General features: G+C 43.2%; 2 protein-coding genes across 4 annotated transcripts; one reads left to right on the top strand and one right to left on the bottom strand.

Moving 5' to 3' along the window:
• Positions 1 to 35: 35 nt before the first annotated feature.
• On the top strand, positions 36 to 25,117 carry LOC139988305 (RING-box protein 2-like). The gene is made up of 2 exons (XM_072005540.1): positions 36 to 441; positions 23,029 to 25,117. Exons 1-2 carry the CDS (start codon positions 288 to 290, stop codon positions 23,205 to 23,207), a joined length of 333 nt encoding a protein of 110 aa, XP_071861641.1. The 5' UTR covers positions 36 to 287; the 3' UTR covers positions 23,208 to 25,117.
• On the bottom strand, positions 806 to 18,852 carry Tret1 (trehalose transporter 1). 3 transcript variants are annotated; one of them, XM_072005485.1, is made up of 8 exons: positions 18,040 to 18,852; positions 17,751 to 18,008; positions 8,891 to 9,352; positions 5,475 to 5,600; positions 4,151 to 4,274; positions 3,860 to 4,033; positions 3,386 to 3,765; positions 806 to 3,259 (listed from the first exon to the last, which is right to left on the bottom strand). In XM_072005485.1, the coding sequence occupies exons 2-8, from the start codon at positions 17,820 to 17,822 to the stop codon at positions 2,678 to 2,680; spliced, it is 1,920 nt and encodes a 639-aa protein (XP_071861586.1). In that variant the 5' UTR covers positions 17,823 to 18,008; positions 18,040 to 18,852; the 3' UTR covers positions 806 to 2,677. The 3 variants fall into 3 exon arrangements, with proteins under 3 accessions (XP_071861586.1, XP_071861585.1, XP_071861587.1); XM_072005484.1 differs by lacking the exons at positions 17,751 to 18,008; positions 18,040 to 18,852 and adding an exon at positions 13,095 to 13,199; XM_072005486.1 differs by lacking the exons at positions 8,891 to 9,352; positions 17,751 to 18,008; positions 18,040 to 18,852 and adding an exon at positions 5,967 to 6,614.
• Position 25,118: the final 1 nt, after the last annotated feature.

The following is a 25,118-nucleotide window of genomic DNA, read 5'->3' as shown; positions in this document are numbered from 1 at the left end:
TGTATAATTAAGGGGCATAGAACCGTTTGTTACCGATTGCGCACGATCTGCATTATCGAAAACGCGCGTTCGAAGGAAGAACACCGCTCGTATTTGATTCACGGTATACCAATACCAAAATCGACAACGGTGTCGTTGATATCGTTCGAACGCGCGTGACAAAGTTGAATAAACGCAGGGTGTGCGTCACAGGTGTGGGATCTCTTCGAAGATTTTGATCGGAGACGGATGTTTGAATAATTGAGAGAGTTCGCGTCGCCTCGTCGCTTCTAACCTAAAAAGTCGAAATGGCCGAGACGGAGCAAGATTTAGGAGATCGTGCTGACAACGACAATTTAAAACCGGATAAACTGTTTATCTTAAAAAAATGGAACGCCGTGGCTATGTGGAGCTGGGACGTAGAATGTGACACTTGCGCGATATGCCGAGTTCAAGTAATGGGTAAGTTAGCATTCAAACGCATATAGTCCATAGATTAAGGCGTTTCTTGGAGACTCGTTTTGTTCTCCGTTTACGATAGATAAGATCGAAACGATATTAAACTATACCTATTCGACGAACATACTTACGAACACATCGATCTTGCCGTTGTTAGCGACTTTGCGTTTCTTTTCGTATCCTTTAGTCAACGATCAAATTTGTCCCAATGAGCAAATATATATCGCGTATATGTGGAATAACGTATGGTGTTACCTTACACGAAAAGCAAGACGATAGAATCGACCGGGGGGGGCGGGTATAAAAAGTCGCGTGAAAGAGCAAGGACAATGAAACGGACAAAGCTAGAGAAGAGAAGAGTAAAGTGTATTTTGTCAAACGTTATATTTTAATAACTTAGAAATGTACATGTCAATTTAACGCGAATGGAAATAATAGTAGTAAAGTTATAAATCTTCGAGCGATATTTTCTCTCAAAATTTGGCAAGCACCCTACGCCTAAGCGGCACGCGATAGAAATGTTAATTGGGTAAATAGAAACGAGAATAAAAAGGTAAAAGTAGAAGGAAAAAGAATGGGTTAGGGCGTACGAAACAAAGCCTTTCCCGAGGGAACACGTATTTCTCGTGACGCGATAGATCTAGATCGTACGTGAAAGTACACGAGATAGGAATGTTTCGTAACGTTTTCTCCTCTTGTCCCTGTGATGAGATTCGGAATGATGATGCGAGAATAAAGGCAGTTTAACCGCACGACATCGAGAACGATGCGCATATATCCACGCATTGAGAAAGAAGAATGGAAGAGAAATAAGGTGTGAAGAAGGAAAAGAGTATGAGGAAAAACGAGTTGGACCGGGACACGGGATAGGACAGGACGCGCGACGCTTAAGTACAAACGAGATTCGATTGAACTGAAACAGATCTCGGTACATATTATCGGAAACTAGGAATAAAAATGAAGAATTAAAAGCGCATACTGTGTAAAAATCGCGTTACAAATATATATCGTTGTATAACGAGAACCGATTCTCAAAGTATATACATGCATTCAGTATATACATGTGTACGCAAGAAATGCGATATGTCGTGCGCCATTGTGCGCGATACGTTTCTTTCGTGAGTTACATCAATCTCAACGATGAAAAAATAAACGCGTATTATTTTACCTCTATTTCTTAACTTATATCTGAATGATACGATTTAGTTCGTTGATAGATGACGCAATTGTTCATTGACGCAAATCGGTAACTACATACATATGTACAAACGCGACGGTCGATATTGATAGAAATGCACAAGAATTATCTGTACGACCGTCGCGTAAAAATTTTATTGTCGCGATGATACAGAAGGAAGAAACGTTTGTTTTTCCCTTTTCGACGTTGTTTATAACGCATTTTCTTAAGTACAACATATCGGTGTACTCGAATCTATACACACGTGTACTAATTAAATAATTCATCCTTGTCGTTAATCTACTCGTATACCTTTAGTAAAAGTACTAATTTGAGGTAGACCCTGTAAAGTATTTGAAATAAGAAAAATAACGGTTACGTATGACGTCTAGTCAACGGATCGTTCTCTCAAGTTGAGCTTGCGTTCGCGATTATGTCGTTAAACTATCAGCCGGTCTTGCGTCAAGCAAGCGTTTTTCGTAAGTACATACAAACAACAAGCTGATCTACCGAAACTTCCGCTCTCTAAAACTTCCTTCGTCTTTCCTCTTTGTTTCTTTTTCTTTTTCTATTTTCGCGCGTTTATCCTGTTACTTCCTTCGGCTGCCATCTGCTCGCACCTTTCCAGGAAGCTAGACGCAAAGGAAATAGTTTGTCCGACAACAAAGAGTATTTGGTGTTTGGTTTAGAAAGAAATAAAAAATTGGTGTTGTCGGAGCGAACGGTTTTACGTGTAAGGTCGTTTGGAAAGGGGCCGGAATAAAGAGACGATCGGAGAAACGAAAGTGAACGAAGCAGAGAGCAGCCGCGTACGAATCTAAAAAGGAGAAAATCGATCGTCGAAAAAGAAGAGAATCGATCCGGAAGACGGTTCTCTCTAGACACGTGCCCTTCGCTCGTTCTTACCGACAGACCGAAGGAACTATACCTATATAGGATTCGTTCGTTTCATAACGAAGCGAAACACGCGCGTGTTAGTGCCGACGTCGCGATCATCGTCACGTTAGTCGAACGGACTGATTGGCTAACTATCGACGTTGAGAGCGAACGAGAGAGGAACAATTAACAGGCCATAGGCATAGGCTTCATGTTAGCGACCGCACTCATTCTTCTCACCGGTCCGGTGAATCTTTTCTCGATTTCCTCGAGAGATCTACCTCGCGTTTCTGGTACGCTGACGATTACGAAGATGAAACCAACTAGAACGATCGTACCGAACATCCAGAAAGTGCCGTACGGTCCGATCACCGAAACAATGTCTTCGTATGTCTTCGTTACGACGAACGTGCAACTCCAGTTGAAGGCCGTTGCTACGCTGGCTGCCGAGCCGCGTATCTTAACCGGTAAAATCTCGCCCATCATCAGCCATGGAATCGGGCCAAATCCCAGAGAGAAGCCGATTACGTAAATTATCAGACTCATTAACGGTATCCAACCGAACGCCGTCACGTCCACTCCTGTCGCCTTCACGTAGAAGAACGTACCGAATGTGAATAGAGTTAGACACATCGATATAGCGCTTATGTACAGCAACATTTTTCTGCCTAGTCTGTCTATAACGGATGCCGCGACGAACGTTGAAATGAAGTTTACGATACCTACAACGATGGTAGAGATGTTCTCGTCGATGCTACTTCCAGCGTCCTGAAAAATACAATCCGAATAATCCGAAGGTTAATCTTCGCTTCTTTGTATATATATATATATATGTGTGTGTACATTTTGTTCTGTTTCTTATTAATCTCCACGCGAATAAGAGCAGAAACTTACCCTAAAAATTTGAACGGTATAGAATATAACAGCGTTGATTCCCGAAAATTGTTGGAAAAACATTAGGCCAAGCGAGATGAAAAGTGGCTTCAGATGATTTTTCTTGAACAGTTGCATGAACGCACCCTGCGAAACGTTACGTTCGCTCTCGGTGTGTAACTTTTGAACGGAGGACAGTTCGTCGGTAATGTCGGTGCCTTTGCCTCGCAGCCATTGCAGCGATTTTCGCGCCCTTTTTGTCTTTCCCTTGGAGATATACCATCTAGGAGTCTCGGGAATCACGAACATCAGAATCATGAACGGTATCGGTAAAGCAGCGCCGAGTAACGCGAGATTTCTCCAGTCTAGATACATGCCGGCTATGAAGCAGACTAAAATTCCTGAAGAAATCAAAAGGCAAACAAAGTTGGTTGGATTTCCATCGCGATATCGATACTTGGATATCTCGATAACCGGAATGGAGAAGCTGCTCACCTGTATTACCAAAAGCAGTTGGTAAGAGACCGAGGGTACCACGCACCTCGGCTTGTATCGTTTCACCGAGATACACCGGTAGCGAAAGCGACGCGATGCCAACGCAAAACCCACATAGAGCACGACCGGCGAGCACCATGGCAACGTTCGCTGCCAGGGAGATTAGTAGCCAGGCTGAAACGATATCGATCGATTAGTCGAGAAGTTAGCGACATCAGGGGATCGTCGCGATCTGAACGATCGTCGAAACGTATTGTCCGTTGGAAAATTGGAACGGGAACGCAGCCGTACCTGCGATGAAGGGTAACGCGGTGGCCAGAATAGTGTTTCTTCTACCAATGTATTCGATGCTTGGTCCACCGATCATACCTCCGAAAAGCGCGCTCAACGGCATAATCGATCCTATCCACATGCCCTGAAACAAGAACGCATAACGCATAACTATCGTGTCCCGATCGGTTCTCGATCGTTTCTCGATCTTGGCTTCCCGATCTTGTCGTAGGCGCGAGCGGGTCTTGTTGTCCTATTCGAGCTCGCTCGTCGACCTTCGAATATAAACAAGTTCGGGGTGTAAAGGAAATACGGAAGGAAGGAAGGAACGAAGAAATTGTTTAAGGAACGTTATCGCGCTAGCGTAGACCTTGATCTGCGTACGACGGCGATCGTCGAGAGACGGCGAGACATTGAGGAACCCGGAAGCATTTACACGGCGTTTATTCACGCGCGCTATTAAACCTCCAGGCGCATCATCGACCGATCGAAGGTTGTGGTAAATCACGGCAAAAGTCGCATGGCGTAACAACGTAACGACTACCGGGAGGTAGCGACGTAGCAACTAGCAACGTAGAGCGACTTAGCGGCGTGCCGGCATCGATCAACAAAGAACCAATCGCGTGTCCCGCCAATCGAGGCTGGACAAGGCGCGTCGATGGTTGTTGAACGAACGAAACGCGACACAGGGTCGTATGGGAAACGCGTCGAATCGTTGATTCTACGTCGCATTGACGCACTCGATGGGTTAAACGCTCAATCATTTATTGACCCTTTCTCGATATCGATGGTGTGTATATATATATATACAGACACACATACATATATATATATATATGTGCGTGTGTGTGTATCTTTCCTCGCGTCGTTGTTATCCATTGTCGTCGTCTCAGGATCGTCGCCCTCTTTCGAACGACCGACGCGAAACGATGTTTTTCGCGTAACGCATCTTTGCCAAACGCGATCGTTTTACCTAGTTACGCGTGGATTGAAAAGAAATTCGCGATGGAACGGTAAATCACTGGTTCGCGTGATCGAGAACGACGACGGAAGCATAATCGAAATACGTTCGAAAACAAACGTGCCTCGGTAACGATCGCTCGACCTTGGCTCGGTCTTCGGATAAGAGGAGAATTCGGATAACGTCTTCGTTACGTACGGTTTCTCGTTTCATCGAAACACCGGAGATTGCGCGATCTCCTCGCGAGGCACGTTTGTTTAAAAACAATTTTGTCCACGAGAGACGGTCGTCCCTTCGGTCCCTTCGTTCCTCCCTCGGTTCACCCTTCCGCAACATCGTTCTTACATCTCGATACGTAACGGAAAAACTTTCGTTCCTACTTACGGTTTCTTTCGTTACTTCGAACGTAGCCGTCGCGTTGTCCCGCATCGAAACCAAACCCGGGGAGGTATAGGAGCTCGAGTAACCTACCACCATGGAACACATGGACACCGACAAGGCAGCCAACACCTGAAAACATTTCGATTAAAACATCGATTAATACGGTGGAAAGAAATTATCGCGAAGCGTGGCCCGATCGAAGCGACTCGTAGAATCACGTGGTAACAACTCGCGGTTAGTTTCATCAGCTACGAAATAAGCTACTGGTTGTAACAGCGCGATGTTTACGAGATAATATCGGTCGAGCGAGATCCGGTAAAATCTCGACCGATACTCGATACGAAAGGTCGAGCAGTGGTTATACGCGTAGGAATAAACGACGAACGAACGAAACAACGGAAGACGAGGGACGCACGCACGCACGCACGCGTAAGATCGTTGATAACATCGTTGAGAGATTTCTATATAAAGTACACAATGCCGTTATGTGGATACCTGAGTGAAGGTGCATTTAGCGACTGGCGCGTTGCCCGGTAATTCGATGTTCACATGGGTATCAGCTCGCATAAGAATCTTCATGATCGAGAATGTAAAGGAGACAAGGTCGGACGAAAAATTTCACGGAAATGTCCTGCCAAAGCGTCACGATCCTTCTCGCCTAGACGTTAACCGCTCGATTTTCCTTTCGAATCGTAGGTTGCCGGAAAAACTGTTCCAACACGCTCGCGATTCGCGCGTGCCGATCAACGTCGATTTAATTTTATTATTACACCGTATCGGATCGTGTCCTTTCGACCATTTAACTGTCGGCGCGTCGCGTTGGCGAGATTTGCTGTCACTATTGTTGGCTTCGCGTCCTCGTATGAAATATCGTCTCTGGTCCTGTTGTTGTTATCGTTCTTGCTATTCCTCGTTTACTCCTTCCTCTACTTTTTCTTCGTCTCTTTCTACTTGCTCTTCTCTTCTTGCTGGCGCTGTCGCTGCCAATGTTGCTGTCGTTGGTGCAATTGATATTTTTTTTTTTTTTTGTCGTCAAGGTTAACGGTATCGGTATCGTTGTCGTCGTCGATACGATGCGGTCGGAGCTGTCGTTAACGTTGACGTTGTTCCCGTATATCAATTACACGCTATTGGTACTCGTGGACCGACGGGTGGTTCCCTGTTTATATAGGGAAACGATGCTGGGGGGCCGCGACTATCCCTTCCCTTGTCATTGCGAGGATCCATCCGTCCGCGAATCGGACGATTATACGTACCTACGGTCGTATGTGTGCGCGCCGCTTTCGCGTACGCGGGGTTCTATGCGTGAGCGTAACTCGTGCCATTCCTTCGTGCACGTTACTCGATCCCGGCACGTGGGACTAATTTCGAGAGATCGTCGAATAGAGACAGAAGAAAAGAGAAAAAGAAGGAAAAGAAAGAGAGGAAACGAAGGTGTCGATCGCGACAAACGGCCGGTCGAGTTATCCCCTTTAGCCGCTGGCCGCTTCGTTTTCTTCGAATACGTTGGCCGCGATCGAACGAGTGGCTTATTTAAAAAGAGAGCCTTGCCTCGGAATCTCGCGACGGAACCGCGTCGTTGTTGCGACCGGCCGATCTTGTTACTCGCGACCTTCTTTCGCGTTGCGTAATCTTCTTTGTCGGAGCACAACGCATCGCTCTTCTTTTTCTCTCCCGCGTGCAAGTACGAGCTACCGTGTTTCGTTCCAGTTCGTTCCATTCCGTCCCCTTGGTCGTTGCATCGACGCGCGATCGGCGGCAGACGATCTCCGTAAACCGAGATATACTACGCCGTCGACTATGTCGATGGAAGATGCATGCAAAAGCGTTTCTGTGATCGCGAACGAGAGAAAACGGTGTGATCGAACGACGCGGTGCGATTCCACGGCATCGTTCGTACGCATCCGTAACGATGCTCGTGCGATCTCGACAGATCGTATTGAAAAGTTTCGTTGCAATTTGACGTTCGTTCGGTAACGTTTAAGATCGAACGGGCTGATTTAAGGACGATCGAACATGAAATTCGCGATAACCGTTGATCGGCTACACGCCTCGCTTCTCTCTTGTCATTTTGCACTATTAATTGTTTAATATGATGCGCAAACGTCTCGAGCGTACGTCAGCGATGTACATACGTGGAAGGAAATTAAGTCGTTAGTTATTATCAGAAGCGTGCAAGGTCACCGTAGTTGGGTACAAACGTGCATGCACGCATGCGATGCATGCATTCGCCTTTTGTTTTCCGCAATTGCCTCTTTCGATAGAGAGATCACGAAACACGCGCGAGATCAATGCGCAATTCCTTCCCCTTTCCTCATTTTTACACCTGTCCCGTTTGCTTTTGCATCCTTTCCCATCCGTCTATACGTACACCCACATCTTTCAATTCATAGACGCGACTCGTGTCGTCTTTTTCTCTGTGTGTTCTTTCGGACCGATTTAGTTTGCTTTGGATCACTATGTAGCATAGTTTAATTCGAGTCGGACGCGTGCCACGAATAAAAAGAGCGTGGCGTGACGATGAGTAAAATATAATCTTGTTAGCGATGGTTTAATTGCGAGTTCCGCGCTCCACGTTCAACGCTCGACGTACGTACGAAGAACCGACGACAGCTTTTCGAATACCGGATGCCCATTTTTTCGAATCGAGCAGCATCGCGTTCGTTTTGCGTACTTTCGTAATATCGTGTTGTTCACGATATTTATCCCGTTTGCGCAACACAAATATAATTCTGAATATACACACACATATATATATTATGTACACACACATGTATATATGCACACGCATACGTAATGTAGATGTCGTAAGCACGAAGATCACGATGCCCTCGAGTTTAGATCGAATGACTGACAGGGCGGAGAAGGCACGCATGGCATTCGATTCGCGTGAGAAGGAAAAGCGTCGAGGGCGAGAAGCTTCGGGATCCTGAACCGCTATCGCGATGCCGCCTCGTGCAACGGTCGTGCAAGATTCTTTTGAAATCGCGAAACCTTCCTCGATCGTGATATTCATATATTCGCGCGTATTCGATCGTAAGACTCGCGTGGCGGACGAGTCCGGATTCTAAGAGACTCGAGGCGAGTCGGAAGGAAAATGGATCAAGGATGCTTCCTCGAGTTATCCTTGAAACTCGTACGCGAGTAGAAAAGAACGTGGCCTCTGTCGTTTTCTCGCGGTACGTAACTATCTTCTCGTCGAAACTCGTACGACGTGGAAAACGGATTTGCGAATGGTCCACGTGTTTCAGCTGTACACGGTAACCGGTTTCTCGACAATCGTCTTCCCTCACGACTCGAGAATTACGCGAACGCGACTTCGCGATATATCGTTCGCGGTATTTGTTGCAACGCGTCTAAAGTTCTGACCACCGTGTACGAAAGCAACGAAAAGATTAAGAAAACGAACGACGAATTACCTGATTGGCAAAACGCATGATGGATGGTTTCGGTTCCTTCTGGAACTGCGTACGCATAACGGTGTCCGAGTCTTTGGTCGGTTTGACATTTTGAGAACTCATGCTTGGCTTTGCGAGCTCAATCCCTGTATACGGGGGTTCACCGACCAACAATGGATCGAGTTGTTTGTAATCGTGATCGATACCCTTGTCGAGGGGATCGTACATATGAGACCCGCTCAGGGTCTTCTGATGATTGTTCCTCAAGTTCTGCGCATAGTAGTGGTTGCTGGAGGCGGTGACACTGTTGCCGGAAAGAATCACCTTTTTCTCCGCGATCAAGGCTGTCTGGCTGTTGAACGGACTCGCGTTCGTCGCGATCGTCGTGTTGGACGAACAATCTAGGTTGATACCCGAATCGTTCGTGACCGATCTCGTAACCGGAGGCACCCTCGTGTAATATTTTGGTAAAACGTTGTGTTCCTGTAAACAGATAAATTTTCCATCGTCAATTTTTCGTTTCTCTCGCTCTCGCGTTTCTTCTCTTCTCTTCTGTTTCTTTCCCTTCCGTTTTATTTCGTTCGATCTCGCGTTCGCGTGTCATCGCGCCATACGAGATATCAGTTTTTTCGGTCGATAGTCCGAGGCAGAACGAAGCAAAGGCGAATCATCACCGAAAAAATAATAAAGGCGATTCGACTTTCGATGGAAAACCGAATCAGCGTTTATTCGACCGATCCGAACGAAAATCGAACTTACTTGCTTGGTCGATCGGTCCTTCTTCTTTCTTCTTTCTCCTGGTGGGGACGTGCACCGCTTTCCCGTATACGCTTTTCGTGGCAAATTTTCTTTTATTCGAACCGGTTTAACGGAATTTATCGGAGAGTATAAAGAGATACGCGTTTAGTCAACGAACAGCAGAGAGCTACGCGAATCCAGCGTTCGCCGTGGAACGATCGACTGCATATATCAAGGGGATGATGGAATTTTCAAGTTGGAGTATTTATACTAGTTTCGTTTATCGGGAGTCGTATAGAGAGAAACAACATGGAACGAAAGAAAGAGTAGGATGCATGTAACGATTATCGTAACGAACCAATGACGAAAAACGACAAAGAACGAGAAACAGCGTGTGATTCTTTCTCTACCATTAGATGACTTTTACTCCTGTTTATCGATGACCTATGTTGAACCCTATGTTCACGATCGAATCATGAGCTCTTTACTTTCGCGAAAGTTGTGTTTGTGACTGCGACGCATCTTGACACGTATGCCGATTCTACTTATCTCGAACTGTATTACGATCGATTCACCGATTTCTCCGAATTTTCCAAATTCTCCGAAAATCGTATCTGACGGCAAGCAACGCGTATATCACAGACCCGCTACAATCTCACAATGACTGCTTATCGACGTTCGTACAAAATTGAAAACGTACGTACGTCGATTTCCCGAATGATCTAGACTTGCAAATATATCGTTTTCGCATTCTATTCGAATAATACCGATTGTTTTTATGCGAATGTTATATAGCATTTTCCACGATCGATATTCCATATTTCCTATAATTATAAAACAAAATATTTTCTGCTTTCAACGACTATCTATCTCCCTTTGGCCCTGGCCTTTATACCCGGTACATTTTTTTTTTATCATTTCTCAACCCCTTTCGTCCCAACGCGACGCGCTCGTTTTCCTTCTTGTTCGTCTTTCGCGTCTCTATCGTCCGAAGACTATTACTTCTCTCGCTAATTAGATTTCCAATTGCCGGAAATCTATTTTTTCTCTAATTCCCTTATCAAATTGAACTCGTCGTGCTGGATCAGCCGGCCGATAGTAAATTATAGTCTCGTTGCTCGCATTTAAGAAACGATGATTTCATTGTTTTCATTTGTGCTATCGTTTCTCCTTTGGACTCAATAGCCGATCGTCCTCGATACGGACACCACATATTCGCGATTTGTACTAACTTGCCGCTCATTGTCCTTCGTAGTGCTAAATAAATATAAAAAGAACAATGAACGCGCCTTTTTGCTGTGTAGTTCTCGCACTATGTACACTGTACAAACGATCTTCGACCTTTACGATCGTGACACAGCGGTTCGTGAACCGAACCACTCCAACTAAAAAAACGTTTAAAAAAACGCGGGCACGAGCGTGCGCCCGAGGTCGCCCGCTATGTACATATATAGGTTCGATATCGCCAGATTCTCGTGGCGCTATCTAACGTGAACGTTGAGCACCGTTAACCGACGGACGAGAAACGAATTGGAGTTGTGAAAATGGTGCGGCGCGTACCCTGCGATCGCTGTGTTCGCATCACGGACCATCGCCAGTATTATCTTTCGAGTAACTCTCGTTTGCTCTTGACATTTTCCGTTCGGCGTTTCGCGAAATTTTTCAATCTTACTGCTACAAAATCGTGAAAAATTCATCCTACGTCGATCTTTTCGAAAAATCAACGATTTTCATAGGTACGTCGTTATTTTCATCCGGCTGCGTTCATAGATCTTTAACTCTCCAACGTTGTCTCTCCTCCGTGTACATATGTACGTTAAAATATCGCAAATATTTATATTTCGGCCTCGTCGACGTTTTTGATACGTCAAAGTCGCGTGATAGAACGTATTGCGAAATAACGAGCGTAAATGCTAATGAAACGTAATAAATTCATCGATTCCAGTCGTGCTTTTGAAAAAAAAAAAAGACAGAAAAAACGTTCGTTACATCGTCGACTTCAAACATACCGCTCGAACGGAATTACGTAAACTTCCATTAAGTGCGTTCGATATTACATTTGCTATTCTGTTTTGGAAACGCGCGTAGGCCCGTGCAACAAGCACGTACTTTCATAGTTCCATTTGCCGTAGTCTAAATCGTACGACGATACTATTTTCGTTTCTTCCGAACATTGCCGAAGAAAGACGTGGCTATCGTTTCGTAAAAAGAAAATGAAATTAACGCGACATGTGCTTGCGTGGAACGGGAACGTAGAAAACGAGAGCAACAAATGCAGCCGATAAAACAAGGGAAAAGAGTATACAGAGAAGAGAAGCGGATACTTTGCAGCATCTTCGTACAAAGGCGCACCGATTTCAAATCCAAATGTAACATGCGTGATCGATATACATTCGAATCGAAATCGAATCTCTTAACTCGATGTTACGCCTCTGTCGTATTTACTATCGGTAAGAAAATATGAAATTCACGATATTCGTAACATCGTTGTGGTATTACATAGTTTAAGTTGTGTAAGTTGCTCATGAAAATCAATTTGTCACGTGTTTCGTTTACATATGAATGCCGTATATATATATGTCGAAGACGCAGGAAGGGATTTCATCGATATGCGGAATACGTGTGAATGCGCGCGCATCAGTCTAATCCCAGTGATCTTGGCCCGACCGTGAATTGACGTTGAATGCTGGCGTTTGTGCGCACGTTTTAACGATACGTACAAATACCGCGTGAATCGAAATCTGCATGGATGTACATTGTACACGCAGATCTCGATTCGCTTATGATACTTATATATAATGTTCAAGCTCGTCGATTCGGTTATATGTCACCGAAGCTCGTACGTTTATGGCGGAATGTATTTCTAGAAGCAAATTGATATTTCTATCGATGATACGTAGTCCGTCTTGGTTTAGCCTAACAAAGATAAGGTGCGTGTGTAGCTAGAATCGTTGCAAAATTCTTTTTACACGAGGTTCGCTTCGGTAACATTTTAAGAAAAACTGTAAAGACCGTTCGAATCCCTCTCGTATTGTAACTATGACTCGACGAAGGGCATAGAACGCAAACACATCGTATGCATTTATCGCAACAAACAGAAAAGTAGAATGCGAAAGGATGGAAAAGAAAGAAACAAAAAGTGGCGACGTTCAAGGATATCGAATATCAAGGGTTACTTTTGCGTTTATGTATGCGAGCGTGTAAACGAGCAGAAGCAAAAAAAGAAAGAGAGATTGTCGGACCATACATCTACGACATGGCATACTCTGCGCTTTCACTCGGCGATTCCGCGCTCTATGACTCGATCGTGTTCTATCCGTACATCGCTCGATCGACTGGATCCTCTCGACACGACGAATCTTGCATGATGTTTCGAATGAATCTCCGTGTGGAGGAGATCGACGGGAGAAGCTACGCACATGTTCTCTATATGCAGATTTCGAAATGAAGGTGCGGTTGACTTAGAGCAATACATAGTGTGACGTACCAGCGGCGTAGACACTCGTGGCTGACGAAGCATTTTAGCGCTGCGTCCGTGACAATTAACGTAGAGATAAGTCGACTGCAATATCCACATCTTGCTGGCCGAAATATATTATGCTACGGAAAGCGGTATAGCGGGGAGCATTAGATAATAGTTAGTAATCTTTGATATCTAGCCTGTCAGTGTCTACGATATACGACTCTTTTGATGTTGCTACGTACCTATGTATCTAAGCCGTATGGCGTCTTACCTACTTCCCCTCATTTCTTCCCCGTTTCTCGGCGATTCGCGACAGTACAGCATCGTCGTCGAACGCGACGCGATACAATGTATAATAAACACGAATTATGCTAATCCATTTTCGAAGCGTAGCAGCTTTTTTTACGACAAACACCGACATACGTGATCTCGCGTTGCTATAACTCCCGTTCCGTAAAATTTCCCGGATTTTCAATAGCGAACACGCTTCTAATCGAATTCCGACTTTCCTTCTGCATTATCTCTTTCCGTTGCGTTTTATTCTTCGTTACAATCGTATTGCGTCGAGTGTGTCGATATTCGTGGTATCGAAAAATGAAAGAGCGATGAACCCCCGTTGCACCAACAACCAATGTTGATTTTGACAATTAGCTTGACAATGGAAAGAAATGCTTCGAGTAAAACGCGTGATTACAAACGGTACGTATGTATTAAACAGTGCCCTTAATGGAAACACAGTGACGAAGAACGTACGATGGTGAGAAGATTCGTCTTTCGAACTATCAATGCACATCGTTTACTCTATCAATATACGATCGGTAAAGGAATAAGATCCATACGGTTTGACAGCGTGCGCGTGCGTATTTGTACAGGGTGTAAAAAAAGTAAGTGTAAAAACCACTATAACGTAACTCTACACCTTCGGGTCGATGGAGATTCGTAAAAAAAAAAAAGTCCGCGTAAAATTGATCTTGATCTTGATCTTGGAATTCTAGGTTAAGTCTTTCTTATTGCATCGTATTCTATTCATCAATAAGGATCAAAGTCTCGGAGGAACTATGGGTCGCAACTCAACCGTTCTCTCGAAAAGAATTTTTAAAGCTTCGGTAATTCTTAAAGTGTCTTCGGCTCTGGTATTTTATTCGGATTGGAAAATATTTGACTAGAATGACACCTTTTAGGGGACTTTGAGGTTGCCGAAGCCGATAACGAGGCTCTTTTCTCATGGAAATAAGACTTAAAAAATGTAGGTCAATCTGTCGATGTGTATCTCGCTCGTGGATTTTGACCGTACCTTTTTTAAATTTTGGTGCTCTTAACCTGCTGTATGACTTACTCTCTATACATTTGAGTCACGAGTATTGTATTAGGTTTGGGTCGATCGTTTATTTTTCGGTCGTCGTGAGACGACCGCTTAAGCCGTGATCATACAGAAAGCTGTAAGCGGTGAAATAGGCATTTGGAACAGTGGTATTGGTTGTTCCGACACTGATTGCGCCGCTTACCGCTAACCGCTCTGTACGATCACGATGTTGCGCGGATTTAAGACCTTCGTCGGCCGAATGTTCGTAAGACCGAATTTTCAAAACCGTTCTCATTTCCGTGAAAAATGAACCTCATTCTCGGCTTTAACGACCTAACCGATACCATCGAAAAGGCACGTTGAGATCAAAAATTTTCCTGTCCGAAAATTATATTTCATCCCAGATTTGACTTTATTCGCAATGTGTTTACATTTACAATCAGAAAATAATTAGCGTGCGATTGACAAAGTAGATGGAAACTATAGACTAACTCGCAAAATGTTATTTTTCGACAAATTAGCGAGAAATAACGGAGATGTTTACGCGTGGATGAGGTTCGAAGGCAACGTGATTTTCAGCGGCTACGATTAACAATTTGATAATCAAGAATACTGCAGCGTCTTAACCTCCCGGGTACGGCGTAGAATTTCGCTTTTTTATCCTAGCGGCAGGCTGCGTCTCTTGCAGGCGCGACACTCGATACTCCAATTTCGTGTGATAGAGTTAAAAAAAACTCGAAACTTACGATTTCAAATTCTCTCGCGGTAATACTTTTACTTGTGACGGGGCAGAACTACGTTTTGACGGAGCATTTCGAATGACATTCTCTACGTGTAATCTGAACTCGTCCAAGAAATTGACCATCTTATTAGCCACGCTTATTGGCGCCGAAATTGCAACGCGAACCACGCTTCTCTGGAACGTGCGTTGTTCGCAAATGAATATAGCTGTTCTAGTAGTAACACGTTCAATGAGCAAAGTGTCAGGAGCTGAGCTCGTAGAAATCCCCATGCAATGATTGAAAAATCTAATCGAGGACGTTCCACCATCGACGTATGGGTAGGAATTTTTGGCAACCGCATTATTAGCCTCGTTTATTTACCTACACCGATAAAACGCGCAACATATTCGCAATTACGGCACATTGTGAATTCAGTAAATTTAATCTTTTCCAGAGCTACGCAATCGCTCTTGTTCGCGGCCGTCAAGCGACTACGTGCCGGACAAACGCCGTCGCACCGAAGAGGTTGAGAATTATTGAAACTTCTACAATTTCTTTCCGAGAGAACAGTTGAGTCGCGATCGATAGTTTCTTTGAGGCTTTCGATCCTGACGATAAAGAGGAAAATATGCTGCGCTAAAAAAGAATTTAACCTTGGCTTTTAAGGTCAAGGTCAAATTGCTTTTTTTCTTTACAAATCTTCGATACAAACATTTTCTTTTTACAAATCCCGATTGACTCAAAGGCGCACAATTGCGCTATCAATTACGTTGGTTTTGACGCTTATTTTTTTTTTTTTTTTTTTTTTACACCCTGTACGTAAGTACGTGTACGCATTTCATTTCCAAAACAATTGGTTTCTTTTACGTGCGATATTTATCGCGGATACGTGGTTCGGCTGACGCGCTCTGAGACTTTTTAAATGGAATCTTCAATAAAACATTTCGAAATAAAATATACGACGAAAAGAGAAAATAAGGCGGCAGTACATACAAGGTAGAACAAATTTCGATTTAACAAAAACAATGAATGTAGTATGTATTCGATGATTAAATGTTCGAGTGTGAATGGTATGGAAGAAGCGGGTCCGAAAACACTTAGAAACTATTGTTAACGATTAAAAAATACCATTTATTGAAAAATATGTTTCTTGTATTACAAAATTTGTCATCTTTTGATCGGCACACGCCGATCGACGATTCTGGTGGACGACATGTCCTAAAATTCAAACTTCGATATTATATATATATTTCGCGTTTCGATAATTAGGAATTACGAATATCAATACGAACGCAAATGGTTAGAGCGGTAACGATGACTAACAGCAACAGCGTTTAAAGGTCCTCTTACTGTCGCGACGACGCAATCTCGTTTATTCAATGAAACAGGCGCGAACACCATTTAACCGATAATGATGCAGAGGCGTGATGGTTCGTCAGTGACCGAAATTAGCTACCTCGTTGATTAATGCACGAAACGTTACAATCGTCGCTTGCGTTTACCAAAATCAAATGCTTCTATGCGATACGTATTTAACTGAATCGTAATAATATAGACGCGCGGTTTTAACTGGACGATCGATATTTTTGGACGGTGGCGGTCACGTACCAAGCGCTGCCGAGATTCAAAAACTCAAAGAAATACTAAAGACAAGTATGAAAAATACATATAACATAAACGCGCGCGAACACATGAACGTTACCGCGATGAACAACACCGAACGTCACAGTCGGTATGTACCACGAATGTTCAAGTATCGTTCGCTTTGCGTGTAGCTTTCGACATACGATACACCCGGCAACCTCCGCCGACATCGATGCATGCGATCGTCCTTTTTAAATATAGAACGAAGAAATTTCGGTACGAACGAAGGGATGCATACTGACTGAACAGAAAAAGCAATGAAACAGACTACTGGTGATGTACGGTAAAATTTCAACATTTTCCATAAGAGAGGGGATAGTCAAGAAAGGTAAAACGGAGAGACAGAAAAGTGAGAGGGTGAAGTAAGCAGCAAGTAAGAGAGGAGCAGAATGGAAAGCCCAAAGATTCGAGTGCTAGTTAAAAGGATCGTAGAATTTCACGTGCGTTCAAACAAAACGTACGTATACTGGAGGTATCGATCAGCGTGCGAGAAGTACAAGGGCATGAGAGAACGGTAACTGAAACGATTGAAAGTGAAAGAGGAAGCGGAAGAGGAAGAGGAAGAGGAAGAGAAAGGCGGCTAAGGAGGATAATTTGAAATGAGATTAAGATGATATAAGCGGTGAATGAGAAGGAAGATGATATATGATGAAAAATTGCGAAGAGTGACGATAGGTGGTGACGTGATGTGACGGCAGAGGCGCCGGCCACAGAGTATACCGGGCGACCGGGCCTAGCGACGTCGGCGGCGGCGGTGGCGGTGGCGGTGGCACGTACAGTGGAACTTTCCAGAAGCACGGGAGGGGAAGAAAGAGCAAAGCGGTGAGAGTGCGGAATTGTGGAAACAGACACGGGAGGAAGAGAGAAAGAAGGTACCGAAAATGAACGAGGGAACACGAATTGGCGACATGGTTAGGCGAAAACGAGCCGGCGGAGAACGGACGGAATATACGTCGATTACGATCGGCCGAAACCGCGTTACGTGAGAGATAACGTACGTACATATCTTACCTTCGTTTTTGAAAAAGACACAAGGCACAGAGGCCATGGCTGCATCATCTGTCTCCTCTGGGAATTGGACATTTTGTTGGCAGGCCTCAAAATGCTCTCGTTGTGTTAGTGCTGCGTCGATAGTCGGACTGGTTCGCGTCACCTGAATCCCCGTGTTCTACCCACAACCAGATTCTCGAAACTCCCTATCGACTTTCTTCTCTCTCTCTCTCTCTCTGTCCTCTGCTATCTTTCTCTCGCGATTCGATACGAGACTCGCTTTGTGTTTCCTCGTTTCACGCGTTTTCACGATTGCTTAGAATCGCGTTTACAGTGCGTCGTTGACACTGTCACGAGGTGCGTGAAATCGTGCGCGATATACAAGCAGAGTATATATATCGCGCTTCCTTCGATACTTCCTTAATACAAGTATAGATTCGAATAATGATCGATGCGAGTCACGCGGTCTTTACTTTTCAAATAAACGTTCTTCTTCCTCTTCTATCTCTTCTCTCAACGTGTGTACACAACCACCCTTACGAGACTGCGCGGCAAATGACTAAAGTCTAAATGATGCCGCGTGGACGATTCAACGTATTTCTTAGCTAGCTCGAGCTTCGAGTTCGAGACCGAACCCACCACCACCACTGCTAAGCGGTACCAGCGACACCACAGCTACCCTCCTCTCTGATGTGCTGCTGCTCCTGTTCGTGCTATGCTGTTCCGTGCCGTTCCGTGCCGTCCCGTGTTCTACTGTTTATCCGTCTATATGCTTCCAACGTTCTTGCGCTATTCCTGCTACATCTGCCGCATCTGCAGCACACACGTTTATCCGTCCCTGTGTCAATGATCGCGGGATCTATTAAACAGTCGATCACGACAAATCCTTTCGATCGTTTCTGTTTTTCTTTCTTTACCGGTAATTACCGACTGCAACGTCGATTTCCGTTTACCGATACGCTCGTTTCTCGTCTGAGTCACTCGAGATTAAGAGCAGCGTGGTTTACACGTAGTTCGAACCGTTTTTCAAATTATTATCGTATGTTTGTTCGTGATGTTGTCCGTAAATTTAGATGTTACAAAATATGAGTGAAATGCACTTTTACGTGTGTTGGAACTTTGCTAATCAGATCGGGGGGTTTGTCTCTTTTATATAGAAGCCGGTGTGGTCGTAAGCACCGCCTCCTCCATTGGGGCGCGCGCCGCTGGTGGGGGATATGCGCGCTGACCTGGCACTTCCTCTCACCCTTCTTGTCCATCGGTCGGCTACGTTTCGCCTCGTCTCTGGCCTCTCGCCACCCCGTACCAATACTTCGTCTCGTCGCACTTTATCGTGTCTCGCTTCACCTCGCTTCATCGTACCTCGCTGGGCATAGCTCTGCCCTACCTCACCTCGCCTCACCGTGAATCGCATCGCCTCGTCCAGCCGCGTCAGCTTGCTGTAGTCACGATGCCACGCGTTATCCTGCGATTTCTCATATGAATTCGATGCCGACTGTAAACCTAACGTATACTCCCTTGTAGTTTATATGCAATGCCATGTTACACCATTAGATCTAATATATCACACCATTTAAATCTCGTTTATTTTTCGGACTTGTCCGAAGTCGAACTTGGATTCGCTTTCTGTTTGCTTCCTTCCCTATCTATCTCCACCGTAGATTCCGAGTCCGACAATTGTTTCACTCCCGACTATGATATTCCCGTATGATTACGATTCAGGGACATTTCGCAAACATACACATGTATACATATGTATAGTTGGTTTCTTACAGTAGGAACAAAGAATACACGAATAGTAAGAAATGAAATCGGAACGTCGGGTTTCTCCAATGATCAAACTACGACGCCAATATCCTCCGGACTTTTCACGGAAGGTTCCAGTCGTTCGACCTCGTTCGGTCGCGACCGTATACAGTCGCCCTCGATCCTGTCCATGCGTACACGCGTATAAAATCTCATCTCTTAACTGCATTCTCTTTCGTACTTTTGAAAATAAATTATAATCGAGATCGTACATTTTGATTGCACTCAATCCGCAATGTTTCAATGTTTCACACGCTCGATCGTATATAAATTACGATAACACAGAAAATAGTCTATTGGATAACCGGTTTTGTTTGCGTCACTAATGTTTTATTTTTGCCCGAGAAAATTTTTCCCTTTTCTTTTTTTTTTTTTTTTTTTTTGTGCTTTTACTATCGTAAATTACTTTGATAAATTTTAATACAGCGGTCGAATATTGCCTGCATGTACTGCAATTTACATCCATTTAAACGAAAGCAAAGGACGTCTAAAAGGCAAAAAGACGGTAAAGGTCTTATAAAGTTCTGCCTTTACACTTGAGGTTTGTCTTTATTTAAATTCACGAAGCAATCTTATCTTCGTTCAGACCGATAGATATAAAAATCGTTAAATATTCCTAACGAGATCAAAGTTGTTGCGATCAAAGCCGTATTTGTTGAACTTGAACTTTACATCGGTATGCAAAACGCTATTTAAAATGACATCCAATTAAGCATAAATTTTTCTACGCATTATCAAAACGTAATATGCGATTAATAGTCGAGCATCATCGCATCTTTAGCCGTGAGTTGTTTGCTAGCAACGCACATACATATGCATAAGGCAATAAAGCACGTGTAACACAGCAGAATGTATTAATATACGCGTATGTACATATACGTGTCTCTTAGTGGATATACAAATGAGCAGCGTAACGTGCAGCGATTGATCGCAATTAGCATCGTCTAGGGACAAAAAAATTACCAAATATCAAAAATCGCTATCAAATTGAGGAAAATTTCGATGCGATTTGAAAGAGAGGGGAGGGCGCGAGAGACGATAGGAACTTAGGAGCCAATGAGAAAAGAGTATTGTTTTTTCCTCTTATTAGTGTTATTCTTGTTAGAGTGCCATCTGATAATCGTCTGTAGTCATCTTATTAGAGCGCCTGAAGCGTGGCATCGAATTCAGATTTTGATATTGAATTCTAGATGAGAACGACGACTACGTTGCAAATATCGTTTCGACCGAAGATCAATTTGTTGTCTTCTCTCCGTTTCTCCGATGATCAGAGTTCTTCGACAATTGTCGCATATCGTTACATCACGGAACACGGTCAACTCATTGATCGATAGGGGTTAATCGATGAAGCAAATTGTTAGTATTGTATCGAAGGAAAAATACCTGGTAGTTTCAATGATTGATAAAAATTTACGAATGCGACACTCTGACGCAACAAAGCAAATCGAGCCAAGTTGGTTCGTTCGTAACTTGATAATGTTTAACGTCGTTTCGAATATTCGCTTTATTTATACGTGCAGAGAAAGAAAAGTCGAGTCGGAAGTAAAAGAAATCGTTCGTCAAAACGTGTTTACGTTTGATAAAGCGAAAGGTATTTCGTATTAAACGGTGTGTTCCTTTCGCGTATATATAGAAGGAAAATGTGAATGGGCGCGGCAATAAAAAACGACTAAGTGTGATACGTTTACATGCAATATGTATTGATCTATATTGCGAACTTTGATTCGATACAGATGTTTTCAAAGTGTTTTCGAACATACAAGTAGTAGCAAGGTAAGCTGGAATTAATAGCGCGCAATTTTAATAGCGCAACGCGAACATCGGGAAGGAACATTCGCACGCGCGCGCCATTCAATAGTTCTCGTTGAAATATCATGCAGTTCCGTCGTCATCTGCCGTCTGCCAGGCCAGGCCTCCTAACGACAGAAGTTCCTCGATCCTACGTTCCTCTCCGTTGAAGTCCAAGCGTATGATGTAAGTACATATGTACGTTGCTCGATCGTCGATCCTCCGCATGACTGACTCGAACATTTCGATATACCTAATTAATGCTAATCTCACGTTCGTTTTGACGGTCCAGACGACGTTTATCAACAGAACGAATTAATTAAACGATCGGCGTACGATATATCGATATCGATCGGTCTTTATTGGCTGTCGGATCTCGCGAGAAGATATCATCTATAGGGCGCGTTCTTCGAACGTTCGAGAAACTCGTTAGTAGAGAATCGAAGCGATGGATGCAGTTAGATTAGAGGCATAGCTCGTTGACTATCAGCAATATCATCGGCGTTAATATCCGCCGATCCTTACCTTTCCCATTCTAAAAACGGAGTACGATAAATTATTTTCTCCTGTTACCAACCGAATACGATTACTCGTTGGTCGAAGTTTGAATCTAATCTTAATTCCGTTGCATCGATAAATTACGCTTTGAGGAAAGTTACCGTTGTTTACCAATGATTGCCGACGATCTGGGTTAACCGAAGAGCAGACGAGTAAAGTTAGTTGGATTGTTGTCCCGAAACGGGTCAATTCCCGGCAAATGTATAAAAAGATACGTTTGGTTAGGTCGCGTGTTGATTGACGCGGTTGATGACAATAAGAAAGTAGATGGAAAATAAGAGAGAAGGGAAGAACGCTCCAGAAGAAGCCTCTAAGCACGGTGGCTGATGCACGAACGCCTGTCGTTGTCCCGTTTGTCAGAGTTAATTGGCCCGATACCCTGCTCGCCTAAGACCCGGGGGCACGACTGATACGTTTGTCAGGATCCCCCGGTGTGGGTCAACGAGAAGTAGTTCTTGAGAATCGTTGTCGAAGATTAATCGACCAACTATCGTTTCTTTAGAACCGTCGTGTCGTGTAACTCCCATCGTAAACGTTTCAACGTTCGTCATATATCGCCGATCGTCGACTCGGCTTACTTTGACTTATTCCAGCTAAAAATATTATACCCGTAAATGATACGCGTAAGTTTATTTCTAATTCTCTGAAAGATTGATTTCTTAGTATGTAATTACTCTCAACACACACACACACACGCACATCGTATACACGTTCATCAGATAAGGCGGTGGAATTTTACAAGGCATACACATACACTTGTACATACTTAGGTACTTCGTATACCCGAGACAACAGAGGCCAACCGAGACGATATCGATGATACTTGTCGATCGTCGGCTGGTTGGTGAATAAACTTCTCTTACACGAAGAGTATATTTTGGCTTTTCACAAACGATTCGTCGCTGAAAACTTGCTAAAAGTTATATTCTCGTTATTGCAATAAGATTCTACGACTTTACTATTACAGTGTAAGCGTTGCTTTATATGTTATCCAATTAAATACCTACTCACGTGTTTACGTCTGGATTATCTACAATTTTCCATTAAATTTTATCAATGTCATAAAGGTATAATACACACGTGATTAATAAAAAAAAAATTATAGATACCGCTTAATCACCCTATTTTTCCTTTTTTTAATTTTCAGATGCGTGTCTCCGGTGTCAAGCGGAAAGCAAAAAGGACGATAGCCGACAAGATTGCGTCGTAGTTTGGGGAGAATGCAATCATTCGTTTCACTACTGTTGCATGTCTCTTTGGGTGCAACAAAACAATCGTTGTCCATTATGCCAACAAGAGTGGTCCATTCAACGAATGGGAAAATAACCAAACCAAACGAGCGAGACATTAACCACAGCCTCTTTATTTCCTTTATCCATTGTTTGTTCTCATTCTCTATCCCCCCTTCTCATACACCACGTTTTCTACGTTTTTTCCATTATTCTTCTTCAAATACTTCCTTTTTTTTCCCCCTACCGTTCTTCAAGTTACGCGCTTTAAAATTTGAATTACGTAACTACAAAATCATCCTACTTGATCAAAGGTGGAAGCTGCTTGAACTTAGGATCCTATTATAGTCGGTTTTAAATTCGATCAAAGTATGAAAATATGTGCTTAGTACGTAGGAAGAAAATCTTTCCTGATCGCCTCTAGTCGAATAGTATCAAATTATCGAATTTAACGTGTCACTGGATAAGTTTAGAGGGTGGAATTTTTAAAATTAGACCGTTGCTAATTGTATCGATCAATTGCAAACAGCGATATGAAATTTCAAAGTGCGAAGTGCATTTTGTGCGCATGTCTCCTTATCTATTATAAGATAATGTGATTACTTTATTCTTAATATCTATCGATATCTTATTTAGTTCCAATTCAGTTACATCATAAATAATGCTAAAAATTATCGGTTGATATCGAAAGAAAAGAAGAGAGTTCAATGTCCATGCTTCGAGTTACGCAAATATTCTTGACTAAAATAGTGTTCTGCCATGCGGGCTAACGATTCTCATAGCTCATTCGTTTGGATTATTTTTAAATAGTTATGTCACCTCTATAGAACTCTTGCGAAAAATCGATTCAATCGAATTTATTCTAAAGTGCTGTTATATCTTGAGTGCTCTATATTGTTTGTAATAAAAAAAAAACGAGATAGACTAATTCGCTAGTATTAGGTTTTATTGACGGTTAAACAGAATTCTGACGAATTCGGAAAATTTCGCGACAAAATACAAAACGGGGTGTACTACGATGTGGTACGACTCGACTAGCACGTAATCACCACAATCCGACGCTCGAAGGTCGCTCCTTTCTTCTCTTCTTCGTTCGTAACCTGTTCGTTTCTACTATCCCCGTCTGGTTCGTCTTGGATCTTTCTTTTTTGTTCCCCTTCCTCCTTGTCAGGGCACCCGCCACCGTGTCGATTGTCCATTCTATCGTTGCCTGGCGTTACGTGTCGTCACGACTACGGAGGCTCGTCTGGAGGCTCGACCAATCGGATGGTAGAAGGGCATAACAGCGCTTATATTTATGACCTCGCAGTTGCCGTCACCTCTCGTGTTCCTTTTTTCTTCCTCTTCTATACCCTGCGCTCTCTGCTCCCTGCTGCTATCCTCTATCCCTTCTTGATTCTCCTGCCTCCGGCGAGTCTTTCTTTCTTCCTCTACCATCGTTACGAACCTACATATACTATACGTAACATACGCACACATGCACGCCTAATCTCTCCTACTCTTTTATGCCACCATTTTTTCTCCTGACTATTTCAACTTCAGTATATTTCTTATATGGAATTTACCTGATTTTTGAGAATTTAAACGACACGATAATATAATATTTCAAATTTAATTTTTCATTAAAATTCTCAATCGATCGATTAATCGATCGATTAATCGATCGATAATGTCAAATTTATCTGCAGTTTTATATACAACCTCACCATGTTCGGCTACTGTTGTGGTAGGCAATTAAGGGTTTTACAATTTTTACGTAACGACTACTAATAATATTCTCTATTTTCGTTCAATTTTTTCTATATTATATTTATGTGGAAATTAGCATCGTCGGCGTTTATCGTTAAAATTATCTCACTTGTTATTTAAGGACATCTACATACATTATTGATAAAAATAAAGTTTCGTGATTACAATAATACTTAGCACGAAGTGATACGATATGTTAGGTCGTGCTAAACTGTGAAAGATACGTGATTCAACAAGGAATAAAGTGAAATAGAATTAT

This window comes from Bombus fervidus, chromosome 6, assembly GCF_041682495.2.
Source record: "Bombus fervidus isolate BK054 chromosome 6, iyBomFerv1, whole genome shotgun sequence".
In the NCBI taxonomy this organism is placed as follows: domain Eukaryota; kingdom Metazoa; phylum Arthropoda; class Insecta; order Hymenoptera; family Apidae; genus Bombus; species Bombus fervidus.
This window is presented reverse-complemented; position numbering and strand designations above follow the sequence as displayed.

Excerpts from the sequence above, each read along its gene's own strand:
- LOC139988305 (XM_072005540.1), top strand. The coding sequence starts at position 288 with ATGGCCGAGACGGAGCAAGATTTAGGAGATCGTGCTGACAACGACAAT. Across the intron at positions 442-23,028 it reads ATGCCGAGTTCAAGTAATGG|ATGCGTGTCTCCGGTGTCAA; the intron begins GTAAGTTAGCAT and ends TTTAATTTTCAG.
- Tret1 (XM_072005484.1), bottom strand. The coding sequence starts at position 13,184 with ATGTGGATATTGCAGTCGACTTATCTCTACGTTAATTGTCACGGACGC. Across the intron at positions 9,353-13,094 it reads CACGAGTGTCTACGCCGCTG|GAACACAACGTTTTACCAAA; the intron begins GTACGTCACACT and ends ATCTGTTTACAG. Across the intron at positions 3,766-3,859 it reads AACTGCTTTTGGTAATACAG|GAATTTTAGTCTGCTTCATA; the intron begins GTGAGCAGCTTC and ends TGATTTCTTCAG.